The sequence below is a fragment of the Megalobrama amblycephala genome, linkage group LG18, assembly GCF_018812025.1.
Source record: "Megalobrama amblycephala isolate DHTTF-2021 linkage group LG18, ASM1881202v1, whole genome shotgun sequence".
Taxonomy (NCBI): domain Eukaryota; kingdom Metazoa; phylum Chordata; class Actinopteri; order Cypriniformes; family Xenocyprididae; genus Megalobrama; species Megalobrama amblycephala.
Window position 1 is genome coordinate 30451663 of NC_063061.1, and position 27718 is coordinate 30479380.

The following is a 27718-nucleotide window of genomic DNA, read 5'->3' on the forward strand; positions in this document are numbered from 1 at the left end:
CACTTGTTTCCTAGCCTGACTTCGTCATACTCATATTCTAGGCAGAATGTGAGTCTGATACTGCTCCATTGCACTTGAATTATGGGGCGTGTCTTAACCGAACTAGTAAAAAAAAAAAACTCTGCACTCAATTGGATAGACCTACAACCAATCAGAGCAACGCAGTAAGTGACGTATGTTGAACTTGTACTTAAACTTTTGCCGAATCCCGTTGGAAGGACGGCAAACACATCTTTCCCATCGACAAATGCCTTGATTGCGGTTCTTTGTTCGTCTTTTAAAATTAATGCGCTGTCGATTTCTTTTATTACAGACGTGATAGCGGAATCTAAACATCTTACTTCTCCAGCTGCAGTCATCGTTGGTGAAAACCAATTCAACCCAAGCGCTCTTTGATGACGTGGGTGGTTACGTAACCGCAGATAGCCTGTCCATCATCGATTAAAGCCCGCCCTGGCAATTTGATTGGCTCGGCCTTCTGGGAGCCGAGCATAATTACTCCACAATGGATCGAGTCCAGACCGAACTTCCCGTCCAAAAAATGTTGTGGGCGGGGTTCGGGCTGGCACCCAGGCTACTTGTTTCCTCCTCCTTATGTAAATTTGCTTTGTGCAAAAGACATCCGAAGAACAGGCGAATCTCAACATAACACCGACTGTGACGTAACAGTCGGGATCATTAATATGTACGCCCCCAAATTTTGCATATACCAGCTCATGTTCAAGGCATTAGACAAGCCAGTATTAACGTCTGGATCTGTGCACAGCTGAATCATCAGACTAGGTAAGCAAGCAAGGACAATAGTGAAAAATGGCAGATGGAGCAATAATAACTGACATGATCCATGATATCATGATATTTTTAGTGATATTTGTAAATTGTCTTTCTAAATGTTTCGTTAGCATGTTGGTAATGTACTGTTAAATGTGGTTAAAGTTACCATTGTTCCTTACTGTATTCACGGAGACCAGAGACATGTTGTTATCTTCATTTTTAAACACTTGCAGTCTGTATAATTCATAAACACAACTTCATTCTATATAAATCTCTCCAACAGTGTGTAATGTTAGCTTTAGCCCCGTTAGCCGCAGCCTAGCTACTATCAAACTCATTCAGAATCAAATAAACATCCAAATAAATACTATACTTACGTGATCCGATATGCTGCATGACGAACACTTTGTGAAGATCCATTTTTAGGGTTATATTAGCTGTGTGAACTTTGTTTATGCAATGTATTATAGAGTTGCGAGCTGGGGGCAGGGAGTGCGAGGATTTAAAGGGGACACGCACAGAATCGGCACATTTTTAATGATGCCCCAAAATAGGCAGTTAAAAAATTGAATAATAAAAAAATCAATGGGGTATTTTGAGCTGAAACTTCAGACACATTCAGGGGACACCTTAGACTTATATTACATCTTGTGAAAAAGGGTTCTAGGGCACCTTTAAAAAAATCACGAGTGGGGTAATACTGATGTATTTTATATATCGTAGAATAAAACATGAAAGTGTCCTGATCTTGTGTTCACCACAGACCTTATTTCAGCCATTTAACCAAAATCCCATAAAAAAAAAAAACCCCAATGAATTCGGCACGATGGATCAGGAAGTGCTAAAATGCTAACTCGTTTCCACATTTTGGCCTACAAAGTGGTGCAGGTATGACATCATTCTATTGGGGTACCTAGCAGAGTAGTCCAGTACCTAAAGGGTGGAGCTAGACTCACTGCAGAACGTCGATTGGTTTACAGTCATCACTTGCGTTTGCTAAAAGGGGAATGTGTGGAAAGCAAAACACACCAAATGTGGGGTGAAAAAGCGCGGTATAGAGCTTGTGCCGGACATGTCATCGTGCAGGAAGGACGAGTTGTTAGCATCACCGAACGGACGGTCAGCGTGGCGCGAGCTCTATAACACTACATTGTTTCGTCCCTCTTTTGGTGTGTTTGGCTTCCCAACAAGAGGAGCCCCACAGTCGTCCCATCCTGGTGCAATCACTTCCACAGGTAAACGGCGCACACGTACACGGCAGTCCACGTGATGTAAAAGAAAATGGGACTCATCAGACCAGGCGACCTTTTTCGACTGCTCCAAGGTCGAGTTCCAACACTGGCATGCCCATTGTAGGCGCTTTCGATGGTGGACGGTGGTCATCATAGGCTTTGTCTTTGGTCTGCCTCTATGCAGCCCCATACGCAGCAGAGTGCGACGTGTTGTGACGCATTCATCCCATAACCATCATTAACATTTAGTGTAACTTGTGCCACAGTAGAGCTTCTGTTGGCTCAGACCAGATGGGATAGCCTTCGCTGCCCTCGTGCATCAATGAGCCTTGGGCGCCCAACACCCTGTCACCAGTTTGTGGCTTGGACACTGTTGGTAGAAACACACCAGAAGCAACACGCAATCCATTTCAGAGACACTCTGGCCCATTCGCCTTGCCATAACAATTTGGCCCTTGTTGACTCAAACCCTCATTATTGGTTTTATGAATAATAGATGTGGCAAAATGCTAATTCATGGCTGCTACGAAATATTTATATGCTGTATTTTTCAGTTTACCTGCCACTGTTCAATGTGGGGAAAAAGTTAATTTGCATTCTTTTTGTAAAGGTTTAAGTGATCAGTTACATGTAATTTCCTTTCTCTGAGCTGGAATTGATGTCACATGATGATGAGCACCTGACCTGCTCAAACTCTCTCTCTTTGTGTTGTTTTCACACACTCTCTCTCATATACTGTAGTTCATTAGTCTAAAGTGAGAGTGGTGTGTTATATTAGCTCGGTGGGAAGCAGAACAGGTTGTCATCTTCCAAGCATCTGTTTGTTTTGAGACCACACTGAGGTTTGTAATTACGACGCATATATAACCTAATCAGCTTAATTTGCAATTATAAACCTCCAGCACAACTTTAGGGTTGCTGCAGGAAAAACGGGTGAGTGATAATTGCACAGAAGCTGTGGAGGGGTGGGTGTGTGTGTGTTTTTTTTTTATTCTTTTTAAAAAAATTATTTTTCATTTAACCCCTTCATTCCTGTGTGCTTTTTTCTGCATTGTGGCTGATATGTAGATAGTACCTCCCAAAATTAAGAGTCCAAATTAGGGTGCAATTCTCACTATTAACTATTAACTATGACTTGTGCCTTAATAAACGCCTAATTACTGCTTATTAAAGGGTTAGTTCACCCAAAAATGAAAATAATGTAATTTATTACTTGGTTTTATACTGTACAAACTGTATATTCTATCCCTTAACCTACCCATCACAGAAAACTTTCTGCATTTTTACATTTTCAAAGAAATTAAAATAACTTAAAATAAGGGTTAGTTCACCTAAAAATGAAAATTCTGTTATTTATTACTCACCCTCATGTCGTTCTACACCCGTAAGACCTTTGTTCATCTTCGGAACACAAATTAAGATATTTTTGATGAAATCCGATGGCTCAGTGAGGCCTGCATTGCCAGCAATGTTACTGCACCTTTGAAGATCCATAAAGGTACTAAAAACATATTTGAAACAGTTCATGTGACTTTAGTGGTTCTATCTTAATATTATAAAGTGATAAGAATACTTTTTGTGCACCAAAAAAACTAAATAACAAATTTTCAACAATATCTATATGGGATGATTTCAAAACACTGCTTCATGAAGCTTCTGAGCTCGAATTAGTGATTCAGATCTTCTATCAAATGGCTAAACTGCTGAAATCAGGTGACTTTGGCGCTTCGATTCGCTGATTTGATTTGTAAAGCTCTGAAGCAGCGTTTTGAAATCGGCCCATATTGATATTATTGAAAAGTCGTTATTTAGTTTTTTTGTCGCACAAAGTATTCTTGCCGCTTTATAATATTAAGATAGAACCACTGAAGTCACATGAACTGTTTTAAATATGTTTTTAGTACCTTTATGGATCTTGAGAGTTGCAGTAACATTGCTGGCAATGCAGGCCTCACTGAGCCATCGGATTTCATCAACAATATCTTAATTTGTGTTCCGAAGATAAATGAAGGTCTTACGGGTGTAGAACGACATGAGGGTGAGTAATTAATGACATTATTTTCATTTTTGGGTGAACTAACCCTTTAATAGTTATTAAGGTAGTTGTTAAGTTTAGGTATTAGGCATGATTAAGGGATGTAGAATAAGGTCATGCAGAATAAAGCATTAATATGGGCTTTATTAGTACTAATTAACAGCCTATATCCTAGTAATATGCCTGCTGCTAATTGGACCCTAAACTAAAGAGTTAACTTTTTTGACTGAGAGGACTACAAGTGTTATTATATTTTTAGGATCATTTAACCATTTCAAATCATGTTCACGATTTGTGTGTGTGTGTGTGTGTGTGTGTGTGTGTGTGTGTGTGTGTGTGTGTGTGTGTGTGTGTGTGTTCGCATAGCAAGTGCCACAAAAGTACCATTCCAATGAAGTAAAAAAAAAAAATCAAAATGTAAAATATTTTGGTCAGAAGTGACTGAAGAGCACCAGAGGGTTAATTATCTTGCTTTGAAAAAGCCAACATTAATGGTATGGAATTATTTGATTCACACCCCTGGAATGTTTAACAACCAATCAAAATCAAGAATTCTAAACGTACATTTACTACTGTTCCATAGAGTGAAAGAACCACTTTATGAAAGGCTTCTAACAGGTTAAGTTTTAAACCCTGCTGTTTGTCATTTGGTTTTATAGCTGGTTGCTGGCAGCGTGGTGATGGCGTTCGAGGAGGTGTGTCCAGAACGGATCGACCTGATCCATAAGAACTATCGGAAGCTGTGTAACATGCTGGTGGATGTGGAGGAGTGGGGTCAGGTCGTCATCATACACATGCTGACACGTTATGCCAGGACACAGTTTGTTAGCCCGTGGAGAGAGGTGAGCCAGTGTGTGTGTTTTCATTAAATCATTAAGCACAAATTGCATTTAATCATTATTTACATATTTTTAAAGCTCAGCTATCAAGAAAAGCGGTTTCAGTTGAACACGAAATTGCTGATCTGAATTTCATTTTCTTTTTCAATCTTTTTCAATGCTAGCATTGAGGGTTTCAGGTATGAAGGAGTGTTGGAGAGAGAACTATATGTGCTATATCTCTAAATAATGCTATGTAGACCTCTTTAATTATTTTTGGTTTGAAGTGTGTTTGGATTTATGGATTCATTAGATATTTGTGTTCATTAATCATGTGTGTGATTGTAGGATGCCGTGTTTGATGAGAATAGCGCGACAACGTTTTACGATTCTGAGGAAGAGAGGAGAGTGGACGAGTCCAAACCGTACGTCATGGATCCAGACCACAGACTCTTGCTCAGAAACACTAAACCATTGTTACAGAGCAGAAACACTGCCGTGAGTACACACGCACACTTTGATTTTCCATTTTTTATGTGGACTTTTTATGGTTATGGTTTTGTACTGTACAAACTGTATATTCTATCCCTTAACCTACCCATCACAGAAAACTTTCTGCATTTTTACATTTTCAAAAAAATCAAAACAACTTAATTTTGTATGATTTAAAGGGTTAGTTCACCTAAAAATGAAAATTCTGTCATTAATTACTCACCCTCATGTCGTTCCACACCCGTAAGACCTTTGTTCATCTTCGGAACACAAATAAAGATATTTTTGATGAAATCCGATGGCTCAGTGAGGCCTCTATTGACAGCAAGATAATTAATGCTTTCAGATGCCCAGAAAAGTACTAAAGATGAGAATACTTTTTGTGAGCCAAAAAAACTAAATAACGACTTTATTCAACAATATCTAGTGATGGACGATTCTAAAACACTGCTTCATGAAGTTTCGAAGCTTTACGAATCTTTTGTTTTGAATCAGTTGTTCGGAGTGCCAAAGTCACGTGATTTCAGTAAATGAGGCTTTCTTACGTCGTAAGTGTTTCGAAACGTTTCGAAATTTGTTTCACGTGACTTTGGCAGTTTGATTCACGCTCCGAACCACTGATTCAAAACAATTGTAAAAACATTTGTAAAGCTTCGTGAAGCAGTGTTTTGAAATCACCCATCACTAGAAATTGTTGAATAAAGTCGTTATTTCGTTTTTTTAGCGCACAAAAAGTATTCTTGTCGCTTCATGACATTAAGGTTGAACCACCGTAGTCACATGAACTGTTTTAAATATGTCTTTAGTAACTTTCTGGGCATCTGAAAGTGTTGATTATCTTGCTGTCAATGCAGGCCTCACCGATTTTATCAAAAATATCTTAATTTTTTCCAAAGATGAACGAAGGTCTTACGGGTTTAGAATGACATGAGGGTGAGTAATTAATGACTGAATTTTCATTTTTGGGTGAACTAACCCTTTACTGTTTTCCTAATGGGGACCAAAAATGTCCTATAGGGAGTAAGTGCACAACACCTCTGCACTTATTTCCGATTTCTCTCAACGTGGGGACAAGAAAGCTGTCAGTTAATAATTGGGAAAACAAAGTAACTTGCATTACTTATTTGAAAAAGTAACTTGGATATTTTGATGTAAAGTAATGCATTACTTTACTAGTTACTTAAAAAAGTAATCTCGTTACTTGTATTGCGTTACAATACAGCATTGATATTGTAATATATCAAATATTATTATATGTAAAAATACAAAATAATAATATTACATTACATAATATAATATAAGCAATTTTTTTTAGGCCATATCTACTTTTTCACCTCTTATGAGTATGAAAGTTGTCTAAATTGTGCTTTTGAGGCATGCATTTTTTAGGTGGATAAACTTCTAGTCAAGCATTACTGATATAATTCCTGTAGGTGAAGCCACGTTTAGCTGATAGTACATCCTTTTTGCTTTATTAATTCATATTTAATCTATAATAATCCTTTAATACACTCACATATTCTCATATACACACACATCTTCGCTCTCCATTTCTCTCTTTCTCCCTCTTGTGCTCTTTCCTGTTCAACTTTGAGCAATAGTGAAGGCCTTCAGGACGCATCTGAGTGTGTGTGTGTTTTGTGTGTGTGTGTGTGTGTGTGTGTGTGTGTGTTTTGTGTCTGAGTGTGTGTGTGTGTGTGTGTGTGTGTGTGTTTGTGCATCAGAAAATTAGAGGGACCAAGGCTGTGTCAGACACAGCTCAATCACGTTACATACACTCAGCCATAGAAATGTGCTCAGAAAATGTTATTCCTTCCTACATAACACACACAGTGACTCAAGTGCTCCATCAACCTGGAAGCTCAAGGTCTGTGTGTATGTGTGTTTTTTGAAGTGTATGTGTGTGATATGTTTTGATTAAAACTTGTCCTGCTTTGTTCTACACTCAGTGTGCACTCTGTCTTTATCAGCTCTCTCACTTTCTCTCTGCTGGTTTAGCGGTTGATGTGTTGAAGTCTGCTGTCCTGTTCGTATATTGGGGTCAAAGTAATTTGGGGAAGACAAAATCATTACATACATTGAAGGCTTCCTAATCTATCACCATCTATCTCTTTTTTTCATCTCTCTCAAACCCTCCTCTTCCTCTTTCTCTCACTTCACGTGTCTCTGGGACTCTCCACCACGACTCCCATTAATCTGTCTCTCTTTCATGGGCTACTTTTTATGTCCACCCATTCTATCTCTTACTCTCACTCCCTTTATAAAAACATACCATAGAAAAAGCATGGTAATATCATATTTTTGGATGCTATAATGCTTGGAAGTCCTTAATTAATCATTTATTTTTTTAGGTTGTGATGGCAGTATCTCAGCTCTACTGGCATTTGGCCCCTAAACATGAAATTACCATCGTCACCAAGTCCCTGGTGAGACTCTTGAGGAGCCACAGGTAAAACACTATGAGAGAAACGGGATGGAAATATAGTTATCAAATCTGTAAATCTAATTCCTTTTTTTTTGGTTTCCTCCTTGGCTCTTTTAGGGAAGTTCAGTATGTTGTGTTGCAGAACATCGCCACCATGTCTATTCAGAGGAAGGTACAGACTCACTAAAACATTCATCTTGCAGTTCTCATGAATTCTGAACATTTATGAATGATTTACAAGCAATTAGGTCTAAATGTATTAGTCTATTTTAGGTGCTTGATCTGAAGTAAACAGTAAACCCTGAGGTAAAATGAGAGCTAGACCAGAATTCTGAGGGAAATCATGACATAAAATATGAAGTAAATCAAAAGGTAATATCTGAGGTAAACGCTGAGGTAAAATGAGAGCTAGACCTGAATTCTGAGGGGGGAAAAATGAGGTAAAATATGAAGGAAATCATAAGGTAATATCTGATGTAAAAACTGAGGTAAAATGAAAGCTAGGCCTGAATTCTGAGGGAAATCATGACATAAAATATGAAGTAAATCAAAAGGTAATATCTGAGGTAAACGCTGAGGTAAAATGAGAGATAGACCTGAATTCTGAGGGAAATCATGAGGTAAAATATGAAGGAAATCATAAGGTAATATCTGAGGTAAACGCTGAGGTAAAATGAAAGCTAGGCCTGAATTCTGAGGGAAATCATGAGGTAAAATATGAAGTAAATCAAAAGGTACTATCTGAGGTAAACGCTGAGGTAAAATGAGAGCTAGACCTGAATTCTGAGGGAAAAAAATGAGGTAAAATATGAAGGAAATCATAAGGTCATATCTTAGGTAAACACTGAGGTAAAATGAAAGGTAGGCCTGAATTCTGAGGGAAATCATGAGGTAAAATATGAAGTACATCATAAGCTAATATCTGAGGTAAAATGAGAGCTAGACCTGAATTCTGAGTGAAATCATGAGGTAAAATATGAAGTACATCATAAGCTAATATCTGAGGTAAACGCTGAGGTAAAATGAGAGCTAGACCTGAATTCTGAGTGAAATCATGAGGTAAAATGTGAAGTAAATCGTAAGGTAAGATCTGAGGTAAACGCTGAGGTAAAATGAGAGGTAGGCCTCAATTCTGAGGGAAATCATATGGTAAAATATGAGGTAAATTGTAAGGGAAGATCTGAGGTCAAATCTGAGGCTTCATTTATGTCTTAAACAAACTGAGGGTAATATCTGACATAAACTGTGATAAAATCTAATATCTTCTGAGGCAAACACTCAGTTATAATCTGAGGTATGCTTATTTTAGGCTTTCAGATAAACTAAGGTAATTTCTGAAGAAAATCTGAGGTATCTGTTTGAGGTAAACACCAAGTTATAATCTTATGTAAGTTATGGTGTCTGGAGTAAAATCTGAATTAAATTATTAATTAAAATCTGAGGTAAATACTGAACGTAGAAATCTAATGATAGGTGTAAATTAGTAGGTAAACTAAGATGTATGCAGGTAAACGGTGAAGGTTAATTCTGAGGTAAAATGCCAAACAATAATGTAGAATCTGAGGTAAATGCTGAGGTAAAGTTTTAAGGTAATCACTAAGGTTACAAAGCAAAAACATAAGGTACAAACTATAATCTGATTCGAACAGGTAAAACCTGAGGTAATATTAGTGTTGTTGTTTTTTTCAGGGGATGTTTGAACCCTTCATGAAGAGCTTCTATGTGAGGTCTACAGATGCCACACACATCAAAACACTCAAGGTAAAACACATTTCGTCATTGTTTTGTGTTGCAGTGCAGTGTTAACGCACAGTAGCTGTGAACCTCTCATATCTGCTTGTTTGCTGATGTTTTGTGGTTTATCTGATGTTTATCTCGTCTGTTTAAATTCTTCAGCTGGAGATTTTAACTAACCTGGCTAATGAAGCAAACATCTCCACCATACTGAGAGAATTCCAGGTAAAGTTTCAAAGATTGAATTGATTGGTTTATTCTATTTTCTCTGTGCTTTGAGAATTAAGCTTTACGCTTAACAGCTGTGTTTAAAAACCTGTTGAGCTGCCTATCTAGACAGCATTTTAGGCATCATAAAGCAGGTTGGTTGGTTTTATTTGGTCTTCTAGTCTAGTCATAGCTAGTTTTAGAGAAGTTTTGGTCAGGCTTATCTTAGCTGGTCATGACCACCCAATTACCAGTTTAGGCTCGTTTTAGCAGTTTTTTCAGTAGGGTGACGTAAAAGCTTAGAGGAAAAATCCTCTTGAGTTGAATCCTAAGATGAAGTTTTAGTGAAAATGCTGAGCTTCGACTATATTTATGCATAAAAATGTGGCTGGGCAGCTCACTAGGTTTTAAAACAGCCGAGGAATAGCCGTTTTAAGCAAATGTTCGTGTGTTCTAGACGTATGTGAAGAGTCAGGATAAGGCGTTTGCGGCGGCCACCATCCAGGCCATTGGCCGGTGTGCCACTAACATCTCTGAGGTGACCGACACCTGCCTCAACGGCCTGGTCCTCTTGCTGTCCAACAGAGACGGTAATCATACACTAACCTCTCTGGAGCCTTTTGCTTTTAAAGTTATTGTTTGATTATAAGCAGCAGCGCTTCTCATTTCCTGATGGCACTATGATGAAGCTCATTATGTCTTGCAGCGTAGTCAAAATTGACAAAGACAGAGCCATTATCACCACAGATGCAAACATTAATATTGTTTTTGACAAATGCATGTCATAGTTTCTATGATTTATTACAATGATAACATATAACAGTGCTGTTTAAAATTAATTTATACTACATATGCTGTAATTTATACACAGTAGCAAGAATAAGTTTGTGAACCCTTTGAAAATATCTGGATTTCTGCATCGATTACTCATTAAATGTGGTCTGATCTTTAACAATTATAAACATCTGACTAAACTAAGAAGAAACAAATAATGGATCTCAGGGACTCAATGAATCTGTGAATCAAACAGCTTGATTAATCTGAATCTGAATGAATTGATTCACTAAAATGACTCCCAGACATTACATATGAGAGCGAGAGAACATCATAGGAGCATGTGTATGATTATTTCCTCAGCTCGCTCAAAAAATGTTAGTAAATTATAATAAAAGTTAAAATTAGATTGCTCCTTTTACTTAGTTACTCCACAAACACTTGTTACTATAGTTAGTTATTGTTACTATAGGGGAAAAAAATACTAATATTGGCTTGTTAGTGTATTTACGTGTTTCTTGTCTTTGTAGAGACTGTTGTTGCGGAGAGTGTCGTGGTCATCAAGAAACTTCTGCAGACTCAACCATCACAGCACAGTGACATCATCAAACACATGGCCAAACTCTTTGACAACATCACTGTGAGAGACGTGCACAATATTACACAATTAGTGCTGTTGTGTGTGCAACTATTGTCTGATATTTGGTGTCCGTTGCCTCTTTAGGTTCCAATGGCGAGGGCCAGCATCCTGTGGCTGATGGGTGAATACTGTGAACACGTGCCTAAAATCGCCCCCGACGTCCTGCGAAAGATGGCCAAGACCTTCACTAGTGAAGAGGACATTGTCAAACTGCAGATTGTCAACTTGGCTGCCAAACTCTACTTGACCAATTCCAAACAGGTGAAATCAAATCACACTTTGACTGCGTGTGACTGTGTGTTTTGGCTGTGTGTTCTAACTTCCTTTCTCTCATACAGACGAAATTGCTGACTCAGTACATATTGAACTTGGGCAAGTACGATCAGAACTATGACATCAGAGACCGAACACGGTTCATTCGTCAGCTGATTGTTCCAAATGAGAAGAGCGGAGCCCTGAGCAAATACGCTCGTCGGATCCTGATGGCTCCCAAACCGGCTCCTGTTTTGCAGTCTGCCTTCAAAGGTTGGTAACATATTGATCACACATATGACATATCTCTGTAAAAAATTATATTTTGAAAATGAATGACTGATAATACAAGTAATAAGAATTCAGTGGTCATTCATTGTGATCATTCATTCATTCATTTATTTATCTATCATATATAATAATTAACAACTTATATTTATTATATTATAAATATAGTATTATATTTTTCAATATTAAATATATATACAGTACAGTCCAAAAGTTTGGAACCACTAAGATTTTTAATGTTTTTAAAAGAAGTTTCGTCTGCTCACCAAGGCTACATTTATTTAATTAAAAATACAGTAAAAACAGTAATATTGTGAAATATTATTACAATTTAAAATAACTGTGTACTATTTAAATATATTTGACAAAGTAATTTATTCCTGTGATGCAAAGCTGAATTTTCAGCATCATTACTCCAGTCTTCAGTGTCACATGATCCTTCAGAAATCATTCTAATATTCTGATCTGCTGCTCAAGAAACATTTAATGTGTACAATTGTACAAAATATTTGTGTACAATATTTTTTTTCAGGATTATTTGATGAATAGAAAGTTCAAAAGAACAGTGTTTATCTGAAATCTAATCTTTTGTAACATTATAAATGTCTTTACTGCCAATTTTGATTGATTTAATGCATCCTTGCTGAATAAAAGTATTCATTTCTTTAATTTCTTTTCAAAAAAATAAAAATAAAAATTCTTACTGACCCCAAACTTTTGAACGGTAGTGTATAATGCTACAGAAGCTTTGTATTTCAGATAAATGCTGTTCTTTTGAACTTTCTATTCATCAAGGAATCCTGAAAAAAAAAGTACACAACTGTTTTCAACATTGAAAATAATCATAAATGTTTATTGAGCAGCAAATCAGCATATTAGAATGATTTCTGAAGGATCATGTGACACTGAAGACTGGAGTAACGATGCTGAAAATTCAGCTTTGCCATCACAGGAATAAATTACTTTGTCAAATATATTTAAATAGTACACAGTTATTTTAAATTGTAATAATATTTCACAATATTACTGTTTTTTACTGTATTTTTAATTAAATAAATGTAGCCTTGGTGAGCAGACGAAACTTCTTTTAAAAACATTAAAAATCTTAGTGGTTCCAAACTTTTGGACTGTACTGTATATGTTTATTTATATATGTACAGTCAAACCAAAATTTATTCAGACACCTTGAACATTTCATTCATTAATTCAGTTTATTCACTATAGTTTAAAAAATGGTAATAAAATATGACAAGAACTCATAAAATAATCTTAATTATGTCAGATAAGACTTAAGCAAAACATGGTCAGGTCAAAGTGTCTGAATAATTTTTGGTTTTACATTTTTATCAGTTTTACTGGTAGTCCACTGTATGAAGAATTTTTGGATATAATATGTCACAGTTTATTTTATTTGGCTATCCTCACTTACATAAATGAACTATAGTGTCCTGCACCCACTACTAAAAATATATAAAAAATATCTTAATAATTTTTGGTTTGACTGTATAAATGATATAATATATAAATACATATATATTTTATTATATCATGTAATTATAATTAGATAAAATATTAAATTATAATTGTTTTTATATATTTATAACATATATGTAATTTTTTTTTTTTAGTAGTCCACCTGAAACTGGTGGTACAAAATGCAAATAATGTAGTTTATTTAATGAGTTATTTAAGTTGAGTAGTAAGATATTTTAACAGCTAGAAAATAGAAATTTTTTAACCTGTAAAAATGAATGACTGGTATAACAAATCATATGAATTCAGTGGTCATAATTGTGGTCATTTATTTATTTATCTGTTTATTTATTTATTTTTCTTTCATATATATCATATGTAATATTTAACAACTTCTATTTATTATATTAAAATATATTTTTATATTTATTATAATAATATATTATAATATATTTATTATAATAATTATATCATTATTGTAATAACTGGGGGTACAAAATGCAAATAATGTAATTTTTTTTTTTTTTTTAGGTTTGGAAAAGTTATAAAAAGTTGTTAAATGATTTTTAAAAATGAATGACTGGTATTGCAAATCATGGGAATTCAGTGGTCATAAGATGTGGGATCCCTCAAACCATTCTGTGCAAGATTTGAACCTACAACCTTTCAGTTTCCACCCCAGATCTGTAACCTCTAGGCCATTTCTCTCACGTTTAAAGCTTTGGTGTATGATAAAACAGTTGAAGCAAAAAAATCTGATGGAGTCTGTTTACCGTCATGCTCTAATCTAAATTACACCATCAGGTCTATACGAACTTAAGAGTTCTGCTGACATTGATTTCGCCCGCTTTCTCTTATTTCATCACATCATTCCATTCCAGCAGGGCTTCAGAGCTGAAACACACAACACTGTCATGGGAATTCTCCCCCACAGGCCATGACAGCAGCGCTAACCCGTAAATATCAATACAGCACGCAGGAACACTCTGCAACTGATCGTATCAAACGGCCCAAAAAATATTTTTTCCCGCCCCTGAGCTGGACCTTTTTTTTTTTCTTTTTTTTTTTCAGGATTAGCGTTGTGAATCTGGATGCCACACCTTCTGTTCCTCCCGTGCAGAATTGAATTGTTGGATTTTGCGTAATTTGATAACAGACAGTCGAATATGTGAGCCCCGTCCACCCCTCACACGCCCACTCGTTGGTTTTCAACTCCTCCTGTACGTTCACGAACTTCACCTGCAATTAACCGGGAGTAATTACGCTCACGAGCAGGAAAAGGGTGTTACTCATTTGCTCCTGCAGATACATGGATGGATGCATTGATGGATGCATGGATGGATTTGGGTTTTGCGCAAAGGATGCGCTCCGTGTGATTGATGCCGGCTGTCGCTGGGGGTAATTTTTTGTTGTGCTGAGTATCGTTCTCGCTGCTTGGTAAAGCGTGTCCCGCTCTTAATAGGAGGTAATAAAGTTTGTAAGGGCTGATTATGCTTCTCTGTGATGAAACTCAAAGCGACATGTCTTTGTATGTGTTTTTTTTAACTTGCTTGTGACACACAACCTGAACCATCATGTCTTAGCTGAAAAACTCATCCGAACCGAACCAGTGCATTGATAATCTACTGAACTCAAATCTGTGCTCTACATCTCCTGTTTTTGGCTCTGATGGTTCCGCTTTTGTTTTAATACAATGATTTCATGATTGTCCCCATGGTTACTATAGATTAAAATAAATTAGTATACTGAAACATACAGCCATTAGTCTTTATTTCATTAATGCGGCATAAATTTACCCTATAACATTTGCGAGACATTTAACTGCTGCTGTCATTTTTAATATTCGTGGTTTAGATCTACTGTGTGCGTTGGTGGTTTTTCGCTCATGTTTATATTCTGCAGAGCCAGAGCGATTATGCGTTCATATACCTTGGTTATTATGGGACGTACCCGGCGTATTGTGAGAAGGGCACATGGGCAGATCTGAATGCCGTGGCATTTCTACCTGTTTAATGTCAATTACTCAGCAGGTCTCTTGAAGGCCTGTGGGGACACTTATTGCTTTTTTTGTTTATTATGACAAAGAAGTACAGTAAACCTAGAGTTGGAGGCATAAACTAGAAGCCTTCTTATTAGTCAAAAGTTTTGCTGCACAAGACTATCTACATAACATAACATATCATCCACTTCACAGCTTGTTCAACACAGTTTGGTTTGTTTTCAAACTTTTTATGCCACATATATGTTGATATGATATGATTCCTAAACTATAAAGGAAGTTGGAATAGATTAGAATAGTTAGAATTAGAATAGATTATTATATTCAACTTTATTGTCATTGTACTCAGTACAAGTACATCATTATAAATAATATGCTTATTGTTATTCTTTTAATTAATGAAATTTAATTTTTTATTAATCATTATTTTATATAGTGAAAATAATATTTTAATATTTTCACAAATTATATAGTGAAAATAATATTTGAAATATTAGTCTGGAACATATTTACAAAATATTTAAGTTGACTATTTATTTCTGATTATAGAATATAATAACTTGATTACTCTCATAATACCATCGTTCAGAAAGCAGAATTAAATGGCAACTAATTTCAATAAATTTTAATGTTTTTTTATTTATTAATTCATTCATTTAGTATTTTTATACTCATTTTACCTTTTTCTTTTTGTTAACTTTATTTTCAGTTACCTTGACTTTTACCATTGAATTGATATTTGTGTTAGCAGATGGCCAACAAAGCGAATGCTATTAAAGGGTTAGTTCACCTAAAAATGAAAATTGTCTTTTATGTTGTTCCACACCCATAAGACCTTTGTTCATGCTTGTAACACAAATTAAAGGTCCCGTTCTTCGTGATCCCATGTTTCAAACTTTAGTTAGTGTGTAATGTTGTTGTTAGAGTATAAATAAAATCTGTAAAATTTTAAAGCTCAAAGTTCAATGCCAAGCGAGATATTTTATTTAACAGAAGTCGCCTACATCGAACGGCCAGTTTGGACTACATCCCTCTACTTCCTTCTTTAATGACGTCACTAAAACAGTTTTTTGACTAACCTCCGCCCACAGGAATACACAAGAGTTGCGTTTGTAGAGTGTGTTTGTCGGCATGTCGTCGAAACGCTGTTATTTTCATCCCGCAGTCCAATCACCGGGTCTGATTCCGGCTCAAATTGATAGGGTAAAATTAAAGACATGTTTACAATAACACTGAGCGCGTGCATCTCCACGTTATGGTAAGAGGCGTGACCTTTCCGGGCAAGGTTCGCTAAGCTGCTGTCGAATCACAACACAGGAACCGCTGGCACAATCAGAACTCGTTACGTATTTCTGAAGGAGGGACTTCATAGAACAAGGAAGTCATCAGCCCGTTTTTATGACAGTGGAAACAGCGGTATACAGATAAGTAAATTATGTGAAAAATACTGTGTTTTTTTACACGCGAAACATGAACACATGTTATATTGCACACTATAAACACAATCAAAGCTTCAAAAAAACCACGAAAAACGGGACCTTTAAGATATTTTTGATAAAATCCGATGGCTCAGTGAGGCCTGCATTGACAGCAAGAATATTAACACTTTCAGATGCCCAGAGACCTATTTAAAACAGTGGTTCAACCTTAATATTATGAAGCGACGAGAATACTTTTTGTGCGCCAAAAAAACAAATTGACTTTATTCAACAATATCTAGTGATGAATGATTTCAAAACACTGCTTCATGAAGCTTTACGAATCTTTTGTTTCGAATCAGTGGTTCAGAGCGTGTATCAAACTGCCAAAGTCACGTGATTTCAGTAAACAAGGCTTCCTTATGTGTGAAATAAGTGAAATTTCAATGGTTCACCACTGGGGGGCGTGACTTTGGCAGTTTGATACGTGCTCCGAACCACTAATTCGAAACAAAAGATTCGTAAAGCTTCAAAGCTTCATGAAGCAGTGTTTTGAAATCGCCCATCACTAGATATTGTTGAATAAAGTCATTATTTAGTTTTTTTTGGCGCACAAAAAGTATTCTCGTCGCTTCATAACATTAAGGTTGAACCACTGTAGTCACATGAACTGTTTTAAATACGTCTTTAGTAGCTTTTAGTAAGGTCTTAAGGGTGTAGAATGACATGAGTGAGTAATTAATGACAATTTTTGGTTGCACTAACCCTTTAAAACCTTTAGATGTTTTCTGTCACCATGAAACTGCACTGTATTTAATGACATCAACATGTATTTGTCCGTTTTTCAGATCGAGATCGTTTTCAGCTTGGCACGCTCTCTCATACGCTCAATTCTCATGCCACTGGGTACCTGGAGCTTTCTGATTGGCCGGCTGTCGCTCCTGACCAATCAGTGAGAAATGTGGAGGTAGTAGAACTGGTAAGAAGACCTTTTCTATTGTTGCTTTGTTTTTTTTAAACACACATTCTTCACAAAATGTTAACAAATGTCTATAAAATAAACTGGCCTCAGAGTACAGGGTATTTGTAGTGCAGTGATGCCACCACATCTCAAATGATTATAACCTCATTTACTGTTCCTGTGTGTCTGGGGCAGGTGAAAGAGACCGGGTCAGCAGCGCTAGGTAAATCCAAACCTGCCAAATCAGATAAGAAGTTCTACTCTGATTCTGAGGAGGAGGAAGAGGAGGAGGAGGAGGAAGAGGGAAGCAGTAGTGAGGACAGTAGTAGCAGCAGTGAAGGTAAAACATGAATTTGGCTTGGTTAGAGGATGTTTTTCCAAATAAATCCTTGTCTTAACATGTTTGTGTGTGCATGTAGAATCTGAAAGCGAATCTGAGAGTGAGGAGAACAGTGATGATTCAAACAAGAGCAGCTCCAGCCAATCAGAGAAGAGCTCCAGTGAATCAGACTCTGACAAGAAAACTCAGAAAAAACAACATAAACCAGCCAGCAAAGACAGGTACCAATGTCATATACAATGTAAACACATTCTTCTTTTGTGTTCAGCAGAACAATTTCATACAATTTTGAAACAACTTTGCTGAATTCCAGCACTTAATACTTACATCACATGCTATTGCTAATTTTGAAGTGTTCACATGCGCATAAATATATAGACAGATGGTAGGTGAGATTGACTTTGGTCTTCTGACTTCGGGTGTGTTTTGCTCAAGTGTGCCCACAAGTGGATGCACAATGTACGACTTGGGTTTTATATATGTGCAGGAGGTATATAATGTGTGTTTAGTGTGTGTCTGTTTGTGTGATTGTGTATGCGGCAGCATAAAACGTGACTAATAAAATGTGGCACCAATAATCTCACCCTCCATCTGTTCATATACACACACACAAACACACACACACACACACACACACACACACACACACATGCCAGGACTCAACAATAAGAATTTTTTCTCAGTAATTCAGATTTTTACAACATTTTCACTGGCCGCACCACAAAGAAACTATACGTTTTATTTTTAGCAATACGTTTTTATGTGCCAGAAATACGTGCATTTTCATTCCATTTTAAATTTGTTTCAGTTAAAAAGCTATAATGTAAATCATTAACAACTATAAGTTTATGAACATACATTTTGTTTAAAAAAAAACATAAAATGCAAACCATTTATTGATTTTTTTTTTTTTTTTTTTTTTTTTTTTTTTTTTAAACCCATTACTGGTGCAAAATTATCAACAGTCACATTTGCAATTTGTTAACATTAATAACCACTTTAAAATCAGCAGAATTTGCAATGACAATGTTTCATTTATCGCATAAACCAAATGTTTACATTTTCAAGGCATAAAAACTCAAATGACCAGGGACTGATCCAGTACACACACAGAGTTCGCACTGTTGATTGTTGTGATGTAATGCTCCTGTAGTTGACCCTGCTGCCTTCATTAGAGGCTGTAATTAAACAGCTAATACACAAACACACACTCACACACACACACACACACACACACACACACACACACACACACACACACACACACACACGTGTATGATGCTCTCTTTGCCTGATTTGTTTGATGTTCTGCCATCATTGTGTGTAATTTAAGGCTCTCGCCCACATCCTCAACCACCGTGAAATGCTCTCATTAATACACACACACACACACCCTGCTTTAATGCTGCTGTTGAACTGTGCAGACTTCAGTTAGATGGTGCGTTTGTGTGTGTGTGTGTGTGTGTGTGTGTGTGTGTGTGTGTGTGCGCACACCACTTCTTGTTCTGAGCAAATGAAATCCAAAGGCCAAATTAATCCATCTAATCATTTCACAATTAAACAGACATTGTTCCCTCTGCTAATTTAGCCAACCCCCTCTCTTTCTCTGACTTATCAATGTCCCTTTTGATGTTTGAACACTAAAATGTTCTTTAGGGATAACTCATTGATGAACAGTAGGGGTGTGACGAGATCTCGTGTCACGAGACTAAAATGTGACGAGATTTCTCGTCGAGGCGAAAAGTAGTCTCGTGATATTGCCATGACAGAGTGTAGGATGATTAGGAAAGAATATCCCACCGCTACGTATACATTACGCCTCCACTGTAATTTTGCTTTGTATTTAAATAAAAAACATTTAATTCAGTTGGATAACGGTCGCTGCCGCTCCATATTTACAGAGTACGCGCGAAAGTGAAAGTAAACGAGTCTCGAGTCTTGTCTCGTCTCGTGAGATACCTCGTCTCGTCACACCCCTATTGAACAGGTTATCTAATATGGCCCATCAATAAATATTTAAACCTGTCGAGGTCCAGAAAAAGCCACCGCTGTTTGACCTGTCAAACTTTCTTTTCAAGGATACTTTAAAGAAAATGGATATATGGAAAACAATCGTTCATGCGCTTGGATTAAATGGTGAGGAGAATTATTAACGATGAGATCATAATGCCAGGCTAGCGAACAGTGTAGCATATAATTACCTCAGGTATCCAGCGCTAGTTTCGGCAAAATTGCCTTGTTTCCTTTGTTGCAGTGAAAAAGACTAGGTGTTGTTTTTATTCCACTATATTGATTTTCATCAGCTAAATTCAGTTCGATTACACTAGCTATTCACTCGAAACATAGCATGCTGAGGACATCTGCTGGTTAAAACCGTGTAAATGCAACAACAAAAACATGTACATACTTTGAAACCGCAGCGTGTGAGCTTTAGAATAAACGCAAATATAGTTATCGTTGTAGTTATTGTTATTGGTGTGAATGGGCCTTTATTCTCAATATCAGTGCACACTGTTTCTGAACTCCCTGAAAAACCTCCATTGTAGTCTTGAGTTTTCTTCTGAAAACGTACATGTCACAAGATTCTTCATTTAAAATAATTCCCGCCCATGGCATATGTGAAATAAAGGGGCGAGACTGAGTTGAATTGCTTTAGATTTGTTGAAACTCGCAGTTATGGTAAGGGTCGTGACATTTCCCGAAAATATTACAAGAGGTCGACCAATCGCAACACACTGGTCCAGCCGACCAATCAGAGCACATTGTGTTTTTCTGAAGGAAGGGGCTTCATAGAGACAGGAACTAAACAGAATGTTACTGACAGACTGGGACGAGAGGTGCTGCAACAGTGAATAATAATGTGTTTTTTGAAAATTCAAACATGAAAACCTATTCTAGTAGAGCCCAAAAACAAAATCAAGATATTGCATAAAAGGCATAACTGGTCCCCTTTAATATGTAGGTTGATTTTGCTGCTGTTAATTTGGTTAGTGAACTCCAACAAATAGTTTAATTGTGTGTGTGTGTGTGTGTGATCTTAACAGGAAGCAGAAGAATGGGAACGCTGTAAAAAACGAAACCAGATCCGGAAGTGAATCAGGCTCTGAGAGTTCCTCATCAGAGAGCTCATCTGAATCTGGATCAGAACTGGATTCAAATTCAGACTCGGGAACAGATCAGAAGAAAAACACAAAGTCTAAACCTGTCCAGTCCAAACCGGTCACAAAGGTAATAAGTACAAGCGAGTACAAACAAGTGTGAATATAAAGTTTTGCTGCACATTAAATGTATTTGTGTAACATCTGCCATCCATGTTTTAACTTTAATGTTTGTGTGTATGTTCAGCAGGTTGAGAAGAAGGAAGTGTCTCTCCTTGATCTGGATGACTGTAAGTTTGTTTCTGTGCCATTTTTGTGTTTTGATTTAAAGTCGAGTTAAATTGAGGTATTTTGTTGTTTTGTGATAGAAAGGCTCTTTTCCAAAGCATAGTGAGCAGCATATGGTCTACATACAGGCCCCAGAAGTAAAAATCTGATTATTTTTCCCATAGGGAAATAATTTTAATGATAAATTTCAAACCTTTAAAGACAGACCTATTCTGAGCTGTGAGGTTGTTAATCGTGGTTTTGTTGAAGACATCAGCCCATTATTATTTCAGCTTATTTTTTAAATAATTTTGTTTAACATCAGAATTCCTGGGTGAAAAATTACATTACAGTCAGATAACCGTAGCAAGCAAATTACACTATACTGTGTGTGTGTGTGTGTGTGTTTGTGTTATACATTTCTATATCGTTTTTAAAGTAAGACTTTTTAAGTTATAATTTAAAAAAATATATTCTATATTATTTTTAAACTAAAATCTCTATGGGGAAAAATTAATTTGAAAAATACAACTAGATTAGGTAAGCATCTAGAGAAGAGAAGAAAAGTAGAGGAGATTTTTCTTGCTTTTGTTGAAGAGGTGCATCTTCAACTGCTTCTTAAGAGATGTGATGTTCTCAGCAGTTGGGGAGGAGGTTGGCAGGTCATTCCACCAGAGAGGAACATAGAGATTGAAAGTTTTGGAGAGTGAATTTTTGCCTAGTTGTGAGGGAACAACAAGGCGTAATCCGTTCATTGACCTGAGCTGGTGGGAGGGAGCATATGTTTGTAGTATTGAGTTGAGGTTGGGAGGAGCTATTCCAGTTGTAGTCCTGAAAGCCATTGTTAAAATTTTAATCTTGATTCTGGCCATAACTGGGAGCCAGTGGAGTGAGATCAGAAGGGGCGTCACGTGGGTTCTCTTTGGCTGATTGAGCACTAGACGTGTTGCCGTGTTCTGGATCATCATATTTAACTTCTCATTGTTTAAATATTTGCAAAACCCAAAGACAGGTGTAAAGGGTGACCAATAGTAATGATTTATGAAAAAGATTTTAAAAAAAAAATGACGAAATGTGGAGAAGATACAAGGTTTCTGCCCGACGGCGACAATATGGGTTTTAATGTTGTTGTTGTTGTATTTGCAGTCTCACCCGCACCGGTGACCACAACCAAGAGCTCCATCCTGTCTCCTAGTCTCCTGTCTGACCTGCAGGGGCTCTCAGTCTCACCTACCACATCAGCCTTACAGGTGTGTGTGTGTGTGTGTGTGTGTGTGTGTGTGTGTGTGTGTGTGTGTGTGTGTGTGTGTGTGTGTGTGTGTGTGTCCTTTTTCTGACTTTTTGTGTTGGTGTTAAACAGCTCTCTGAAATACTTTATTCTGGTTGGTCATTGAGTTATAAGTAAATATGAAGATCTTTTTGATGAAATCTGAGTAGGCTTGCAAAGGGGCGAAAAATTTCCAGGTAAACTTTCCGGAAAGTTTCCATGGGAACATGAACATTTATTGGAAATTTGGGGAAATTTATATAAACTGTATAATATACAAAATAAATATAAACTTTTTCTTTGGTCAGCCTCGTAAATTGTCATTGAAATAGTGCTAAACAGCTAACATCTTCACATTTTGGTATTTGCTAGTTAAACTTTAAAGGTGCCCTAGATTCAAAAATTTAATTTACCTCAGCATAGTTGAATAACAAGAGTTCAGTACATGGAAATGAGATGCAGTGAGTCTCAAACTCCATTGTTTCCTTCTTCTTATATAAATCTCATTTGTTTAAAAGACCTCCGAAGAACAGGCGAATCTCAACATAACACCGACTGTTACGTAACAGTCGGGATCATTAATATGTACGCCCCCAATATTTGCATATGCCAGCTCATGTTCAAAGCATTAGACAAGGGCAGCCAGTATTAACGTCTGGATGTGCACAGCTGAATCATCAGACTAGGTAAGCAAGCAAGAACAATAGCGAAAAATGGCAGATGGAGCAATAATAACTGACATGATCATTGATATCATGATATTTTTAGTGATATTTGTAAATTGTCTTTCTAAATGTTTCGTTAGCATGTTGCTAATGTACTGTTAAATGTGGTTAAAGTGACCATCGTTTCTTACTGTATTCACGGAGACAAGACTGTTATTTTCATTTTTTAAACACTTGCAGTCTGTATAATTCATAAACACAACTTCGTTCTTTATAAATCTCTCCAACAGTGTAGCATTAGCCACGGAGCACAGCCTCAAACTCATTCAGAATCAAATGTAAACATCCAAATAAATACCATACTTGCGCGATTAGACATGCTGCATGATGAACACTTTGTAAAGATCCATTTTGAGGGTTATAATAGCTGTGTGAACTTTGTTTATGGTGTTTAAGGCAAGCGCGAGCTCTTGGGGCGTGAATCGGCGCATTTATAATGATGGGCAGTTAAAGAAATTAATACAAAAAAAAAACTATGGGGTATTTTGGGCTGAAACTTCACAGACACATTCAGGGGACACTTAAGACTTATATTACATCTTTTGAAAACCTGTTCTTCGGCACCTTTAATACCATAGATCAAATATATTTACCCAAGTAATATCATCAACTTAATTAATGAAAAAACTTTAAAACTTAAAGGGATAGTTCACCCAAAAATGAAAATTCTGTCATCATTTACTCCCCCTCAAGTTGTTCCAAATCTGTATAAATTTCTTTGTTCTGTTGAACACAAAGGAAGATATTTTGAAGAAAGTTTGTAACCAGGCCACTTTGGGGCACCATTAACTTCCATTGTAGGAAAAAAACTACTATGGAAGTCAACGGTGCCCCAAAACTGTTCAGTTTTGTGTTCAACAGAAAATTATGATAGAATTTTCATTTTTGGGTGAACTATCCCTTTAACTGTATATTCATTCTGTTTGGGTTTATTTTGCGTTAATGACCGACTGGCTGTACGTACCTCTTCCTTTTTATCATTTCGTCTCCAGTCTTTTGTTTGTGTCCATCTAGATGTCTTGTATGTTCTTTGTTTCTTTGTCCTCTTGTATTATAGATTGCTTTTTCATTGACTTCCCTCTTTCTTCTCACCAGTGTGTGTCCAGCGTGTGTGTGTTGTCAGCGTATGTGATTGTTGACCTTTTGCAGTATGACGGCTCCTTCCTCTCCCGTGAGGGTCCTGTGTCAGGGAGAGAGGGATGTCAAGAGAGCGAGAGGGAGGGAGAGATGTCACTAAGAGATGAATGAAGCATGTGTGGTCATTTCTTCTCAAATACTATCTGTGTCTTTCTCTTTTAGGATTGACACATGAACTGTAATATCCCTGTGGCCCACAGATACCTCCCAACAATAACGCGCACAGTCTTTATAGACCGACACCGCTGTCAAATTACAACCAAAAGATTCTTAGTGGGATCTGGACCTTGATCTTATTGTTTGTAATATTTTGTGGTGTTTTTTACACTTTCACATGTTCAGAAAGACATCACTGACTCTATGCATACATAGTGATATTTTGTATTGAAAGGAGAATTGAGTGTATTTTTACGTAGTAAACACGGTGCTATATATACAAAAATAAATTAAAGGGTTAGTTCACCCAAAAATTAAAATGTCATTTATTACTCACCCTCCCTTTCCACACCTGTAAAACCTTCGTTCATCTTTGGAATGCAAATTAAGATATTTTTGTTGAAATCCATTGGCTCAGTGAGGCCTGCATAGCCAGCAATGACATTTCCTCTCTCAAGATCCATAAAGGTACTAAAACACATCTAAATCAGTTCATGTGAGTACAGTGGTTCAATATATTATAAAGCGACAAGAATATTTTTGGTGCGCCAAAAAAAAATAAAAAATAACGACTTATATAGTGATGGCCGATTTCAAAACACTGCTTCAGGAAGCTTTGGAGCGTTATGAATCAACATGTCGAACCGCTGATTCGATACGTTGATTCATTATGCTCCGAAGCTTCATGAAGGAAATGTCATTGCTGGTTATGCAGGCCTCACTGAGCCAACGGATTTCAACAAAAATATCTTAATTTGTGTTCTGAAGATGAACGAAGGTCTTACGGATGTGGAACGGCATGAGGGTGAGTAATAAATGACATTATTTTCATTTTAGGTTAAACTAACTCTTTAATAAATGCTAACGAGTAACTATGGCTTGCTACACTACCGTTCAAAAGTTTGAGGTTGGTAAAATATATATATATTAAATATATATATATATATATATATATATATATATATATTTTTTTTTTTATATATATATAATTTGTTTTTTTGTTTTTTTTTTTGTTTTTTACTGTGATAATCCTTCAGAGATCATTCTAATATGCTGATTTGCTGCTCAAGAAACATTTCATGTTATTATCAGTGTTGAAAACTGTGATCTTTTTTTCCATTAAGTTAAAAAGAACAGAATGGAATTCAGAGAAGAGGGCGAGTAATTAATGACAGTCACAATTTCTGTATCATATATTACAATTTCCAGATGCATTCCTTCATATTCTCCAATCTCCTGTCCTTTTTTCTGATATTATTAGTATTTTAATTTTATTAGACAATTCTAAAATGCACCAGAAAAGCATGCAAAGGTCATACTGAATTATTACTTAAGAGTATACGAACATGCTATTAAACTATAATCATTGACAGCGCTGTGGTTGAACTATGATTGCTGATAACCTTGATATCCTGGAGTCCGTGAAAACTTTTAAACTTCCTATAGGTTCTAACCTCCATCTGTCAGAATTCCTATTCTCCTCCTGTCCATCACTGCAGGGTTGCCCCTGCGACCTGTATCACCGCGTTGGGTGGGTGTCAGCGCGGCTGCTTTGATTGACAGGCTCGTCAGGACCGGGCCGCTGCGCAGCTAGAAGCTGTTAGGCACAGGTCATTAGAATACTACCCACGAGCCTCGGCGGGCAGGCTAATCAGAGCTGAAATAAAGGGTGAGATTGAGAGAAAGAGAAAGGGCTTATTTAAAGTCAATGCTATGCATAAATACATTACAGGCCGCTATAATCTTAGTCACGGTGGATAAACCTCATCTCTCTCGCTCGCACATACATGCATTCAAACGTGGTCATTTATTATGGTGTGTCACGTCACACAGCTGGTCTTTCTTAGCCGCGTGCATGCAGATGTATGAAAATATATTCATATGACACGGCCGCGTGTGTGTGTGTGTGACTTTGGCAGGCACGGGTACAGATGAAATAACGGTGTGTGAAATAGAGAGACACTCCGATGCATTCTGGGATGGTTAGCGGCGGTATTTAGCCGATCCGGGGTCAGTGTGCGAACTATCTGCCTCGGCTCCTCCCGTTTCTAATAACATTTTGACGTGCGGATCTGCTCTGAAATACTGTTTAAGCGCGCACCGGGGGAGCCGGCTGATAACTTTTCATTCATAATTAGCGCGGGGCGAATGGGGGCCGAATGCGGGGCGTTGGAGGGAAATTGAACTGTCAGTGTAGGGCGAGCGGGGGGCGATCGAGGGCGAGCGCGGGCTGAGCGCGGGGTGGGGGGCGTTTGACCCCATCACAATCCGGGGGCCGCGTCATAATTTGTTCATTTGGTGCCCATCAGCCGGCCGGCGTTGCTGCGGTGACCCCGTTCTTCTCGGAGCACTCTCAGTGCCGTCCTCATTATGACTCAGCAGCAAGGTAGAAACGCACGTGGAGACTCCGACTCGTGCTGTCAATCACATGTGCTTACACATTTTAGCGTTGTTTTTCATGCACAGTAAGACAATTTTGATTTGATTGTGTGTTTAAAGTACACGGTTCGGTGTTTTCCCTAGGATATTGTGAGATTTTGGTTGGGTGGACCTCAGACTTTCTTGGGGGGTCCAGGGACATGGTCCCCTGGAAGTGTTTTTTTTTTTTGTATATTTAAAGTTAAATGCATCAATCTGGTGCTCTTTGAGAGCAAAATTAAGCATTCCAACCCCTTTTCACTGATCAAATTGAACAAAATAATACAAAAAAAAAGTCTTTGCATTTACATTGACTTAGACCAGGGGTATTCAGGGAAAGTTCCAAGAGGTCCGGTCTCTATATTTCCTTCCCAGCGGAGGTCCGGACAATACTTTTTTGGAATAGTTAGGGGCCAAGCACAGAAGGTGCAATGGAACCTATTGTATTAGTTGGCATTTTTATTCTTCTTCTGCTCTGAGAGTCTATGGCAGCCCATAGAACCGCTTGCGTGAAAGTTATATAATTTGGCACACTGATAGAGGACAGTCCCAACATTAACTACAGCAAATTTGGTGTCTCTGCCGCCACGACGCTTCCAAAATTTCTAATGCTAATAACTTTTGAACTTTTTGAAGGGTTAGAAACAAACTGAGAATCTGAATCCATGCCATGCCTGAGTCCAGCGATACCTAACATGCTAGGTTTAGCCTTATGGTTTGTGCAATTTGGAACGTTGCGATTTGGCGTTAAAACGACGTTCGTGAATATCTTCGAAACTGTTTGTCCG

The 27718-nt window shown here is 37.2% G+C and overlaps 1 protein-coding gene across 2 annotated transcripts in view; it reads left to right on the forward strand.

The window, feature by feature from the left end:
- The window catches only part of ap3b1a (adaptor related protein complex 3 subunit beta 1a), a 76788-nt gene that overhangs the window by 19709 nt on the left and 29361 nt on the right, over positions 1-27718 (forward strand). Inside the window, exons 7-22 of one of the 2 annotated variants that reach the window (XM_048165419.1) lie at positions 4701-4883; positions 5208-5357; positions 7703-7800; positions 7894-7948; positions 9466-9537; positions 9673-9735; positions 10175-10307; positions 11022-11131; positions 11216-11392; positions 11470-11656; positions 17410-17540; positions 17718-17862; positions 17942-18083; positions 20907-21090; positions 21211-21250; positions 22374-22477. In XM_048165419.1, coding sequence (XP_048021376.1) covers positions 4701-4883; positions 5208-5357; positions 7703-7800; positions 7894-7948; positions 9466-9537; positions 9673-9735; positions 10175-10307; positions 11022-11131; positions 11216-11392; positions 11470-11656; positions 17410-17540; positions 17718-17862; positions 17942-18083; positions 20907-21090; positions 21211-21250; positions 22374-22477 — 1974 coding nt within the window. Of the gene's footprint in view, positions 1-4700; positions 4884-5207; positions 5358-7702; positions 7801-7893; positions 7949-9465; positions 9538-9672; positions 9736-10174; positions 10308-11021; positions 11132-11215; positions 11393-11469; positions 11657-17409; positions 17541-17717; positions 17863-17941; positions 18084-20906; positions 21091-21207; positions 21251-22373; positions 22478-27718 lie in introns of both variants that reach the window. The other variant, XM_048165418.1, reaches the window with a different exon arrangement.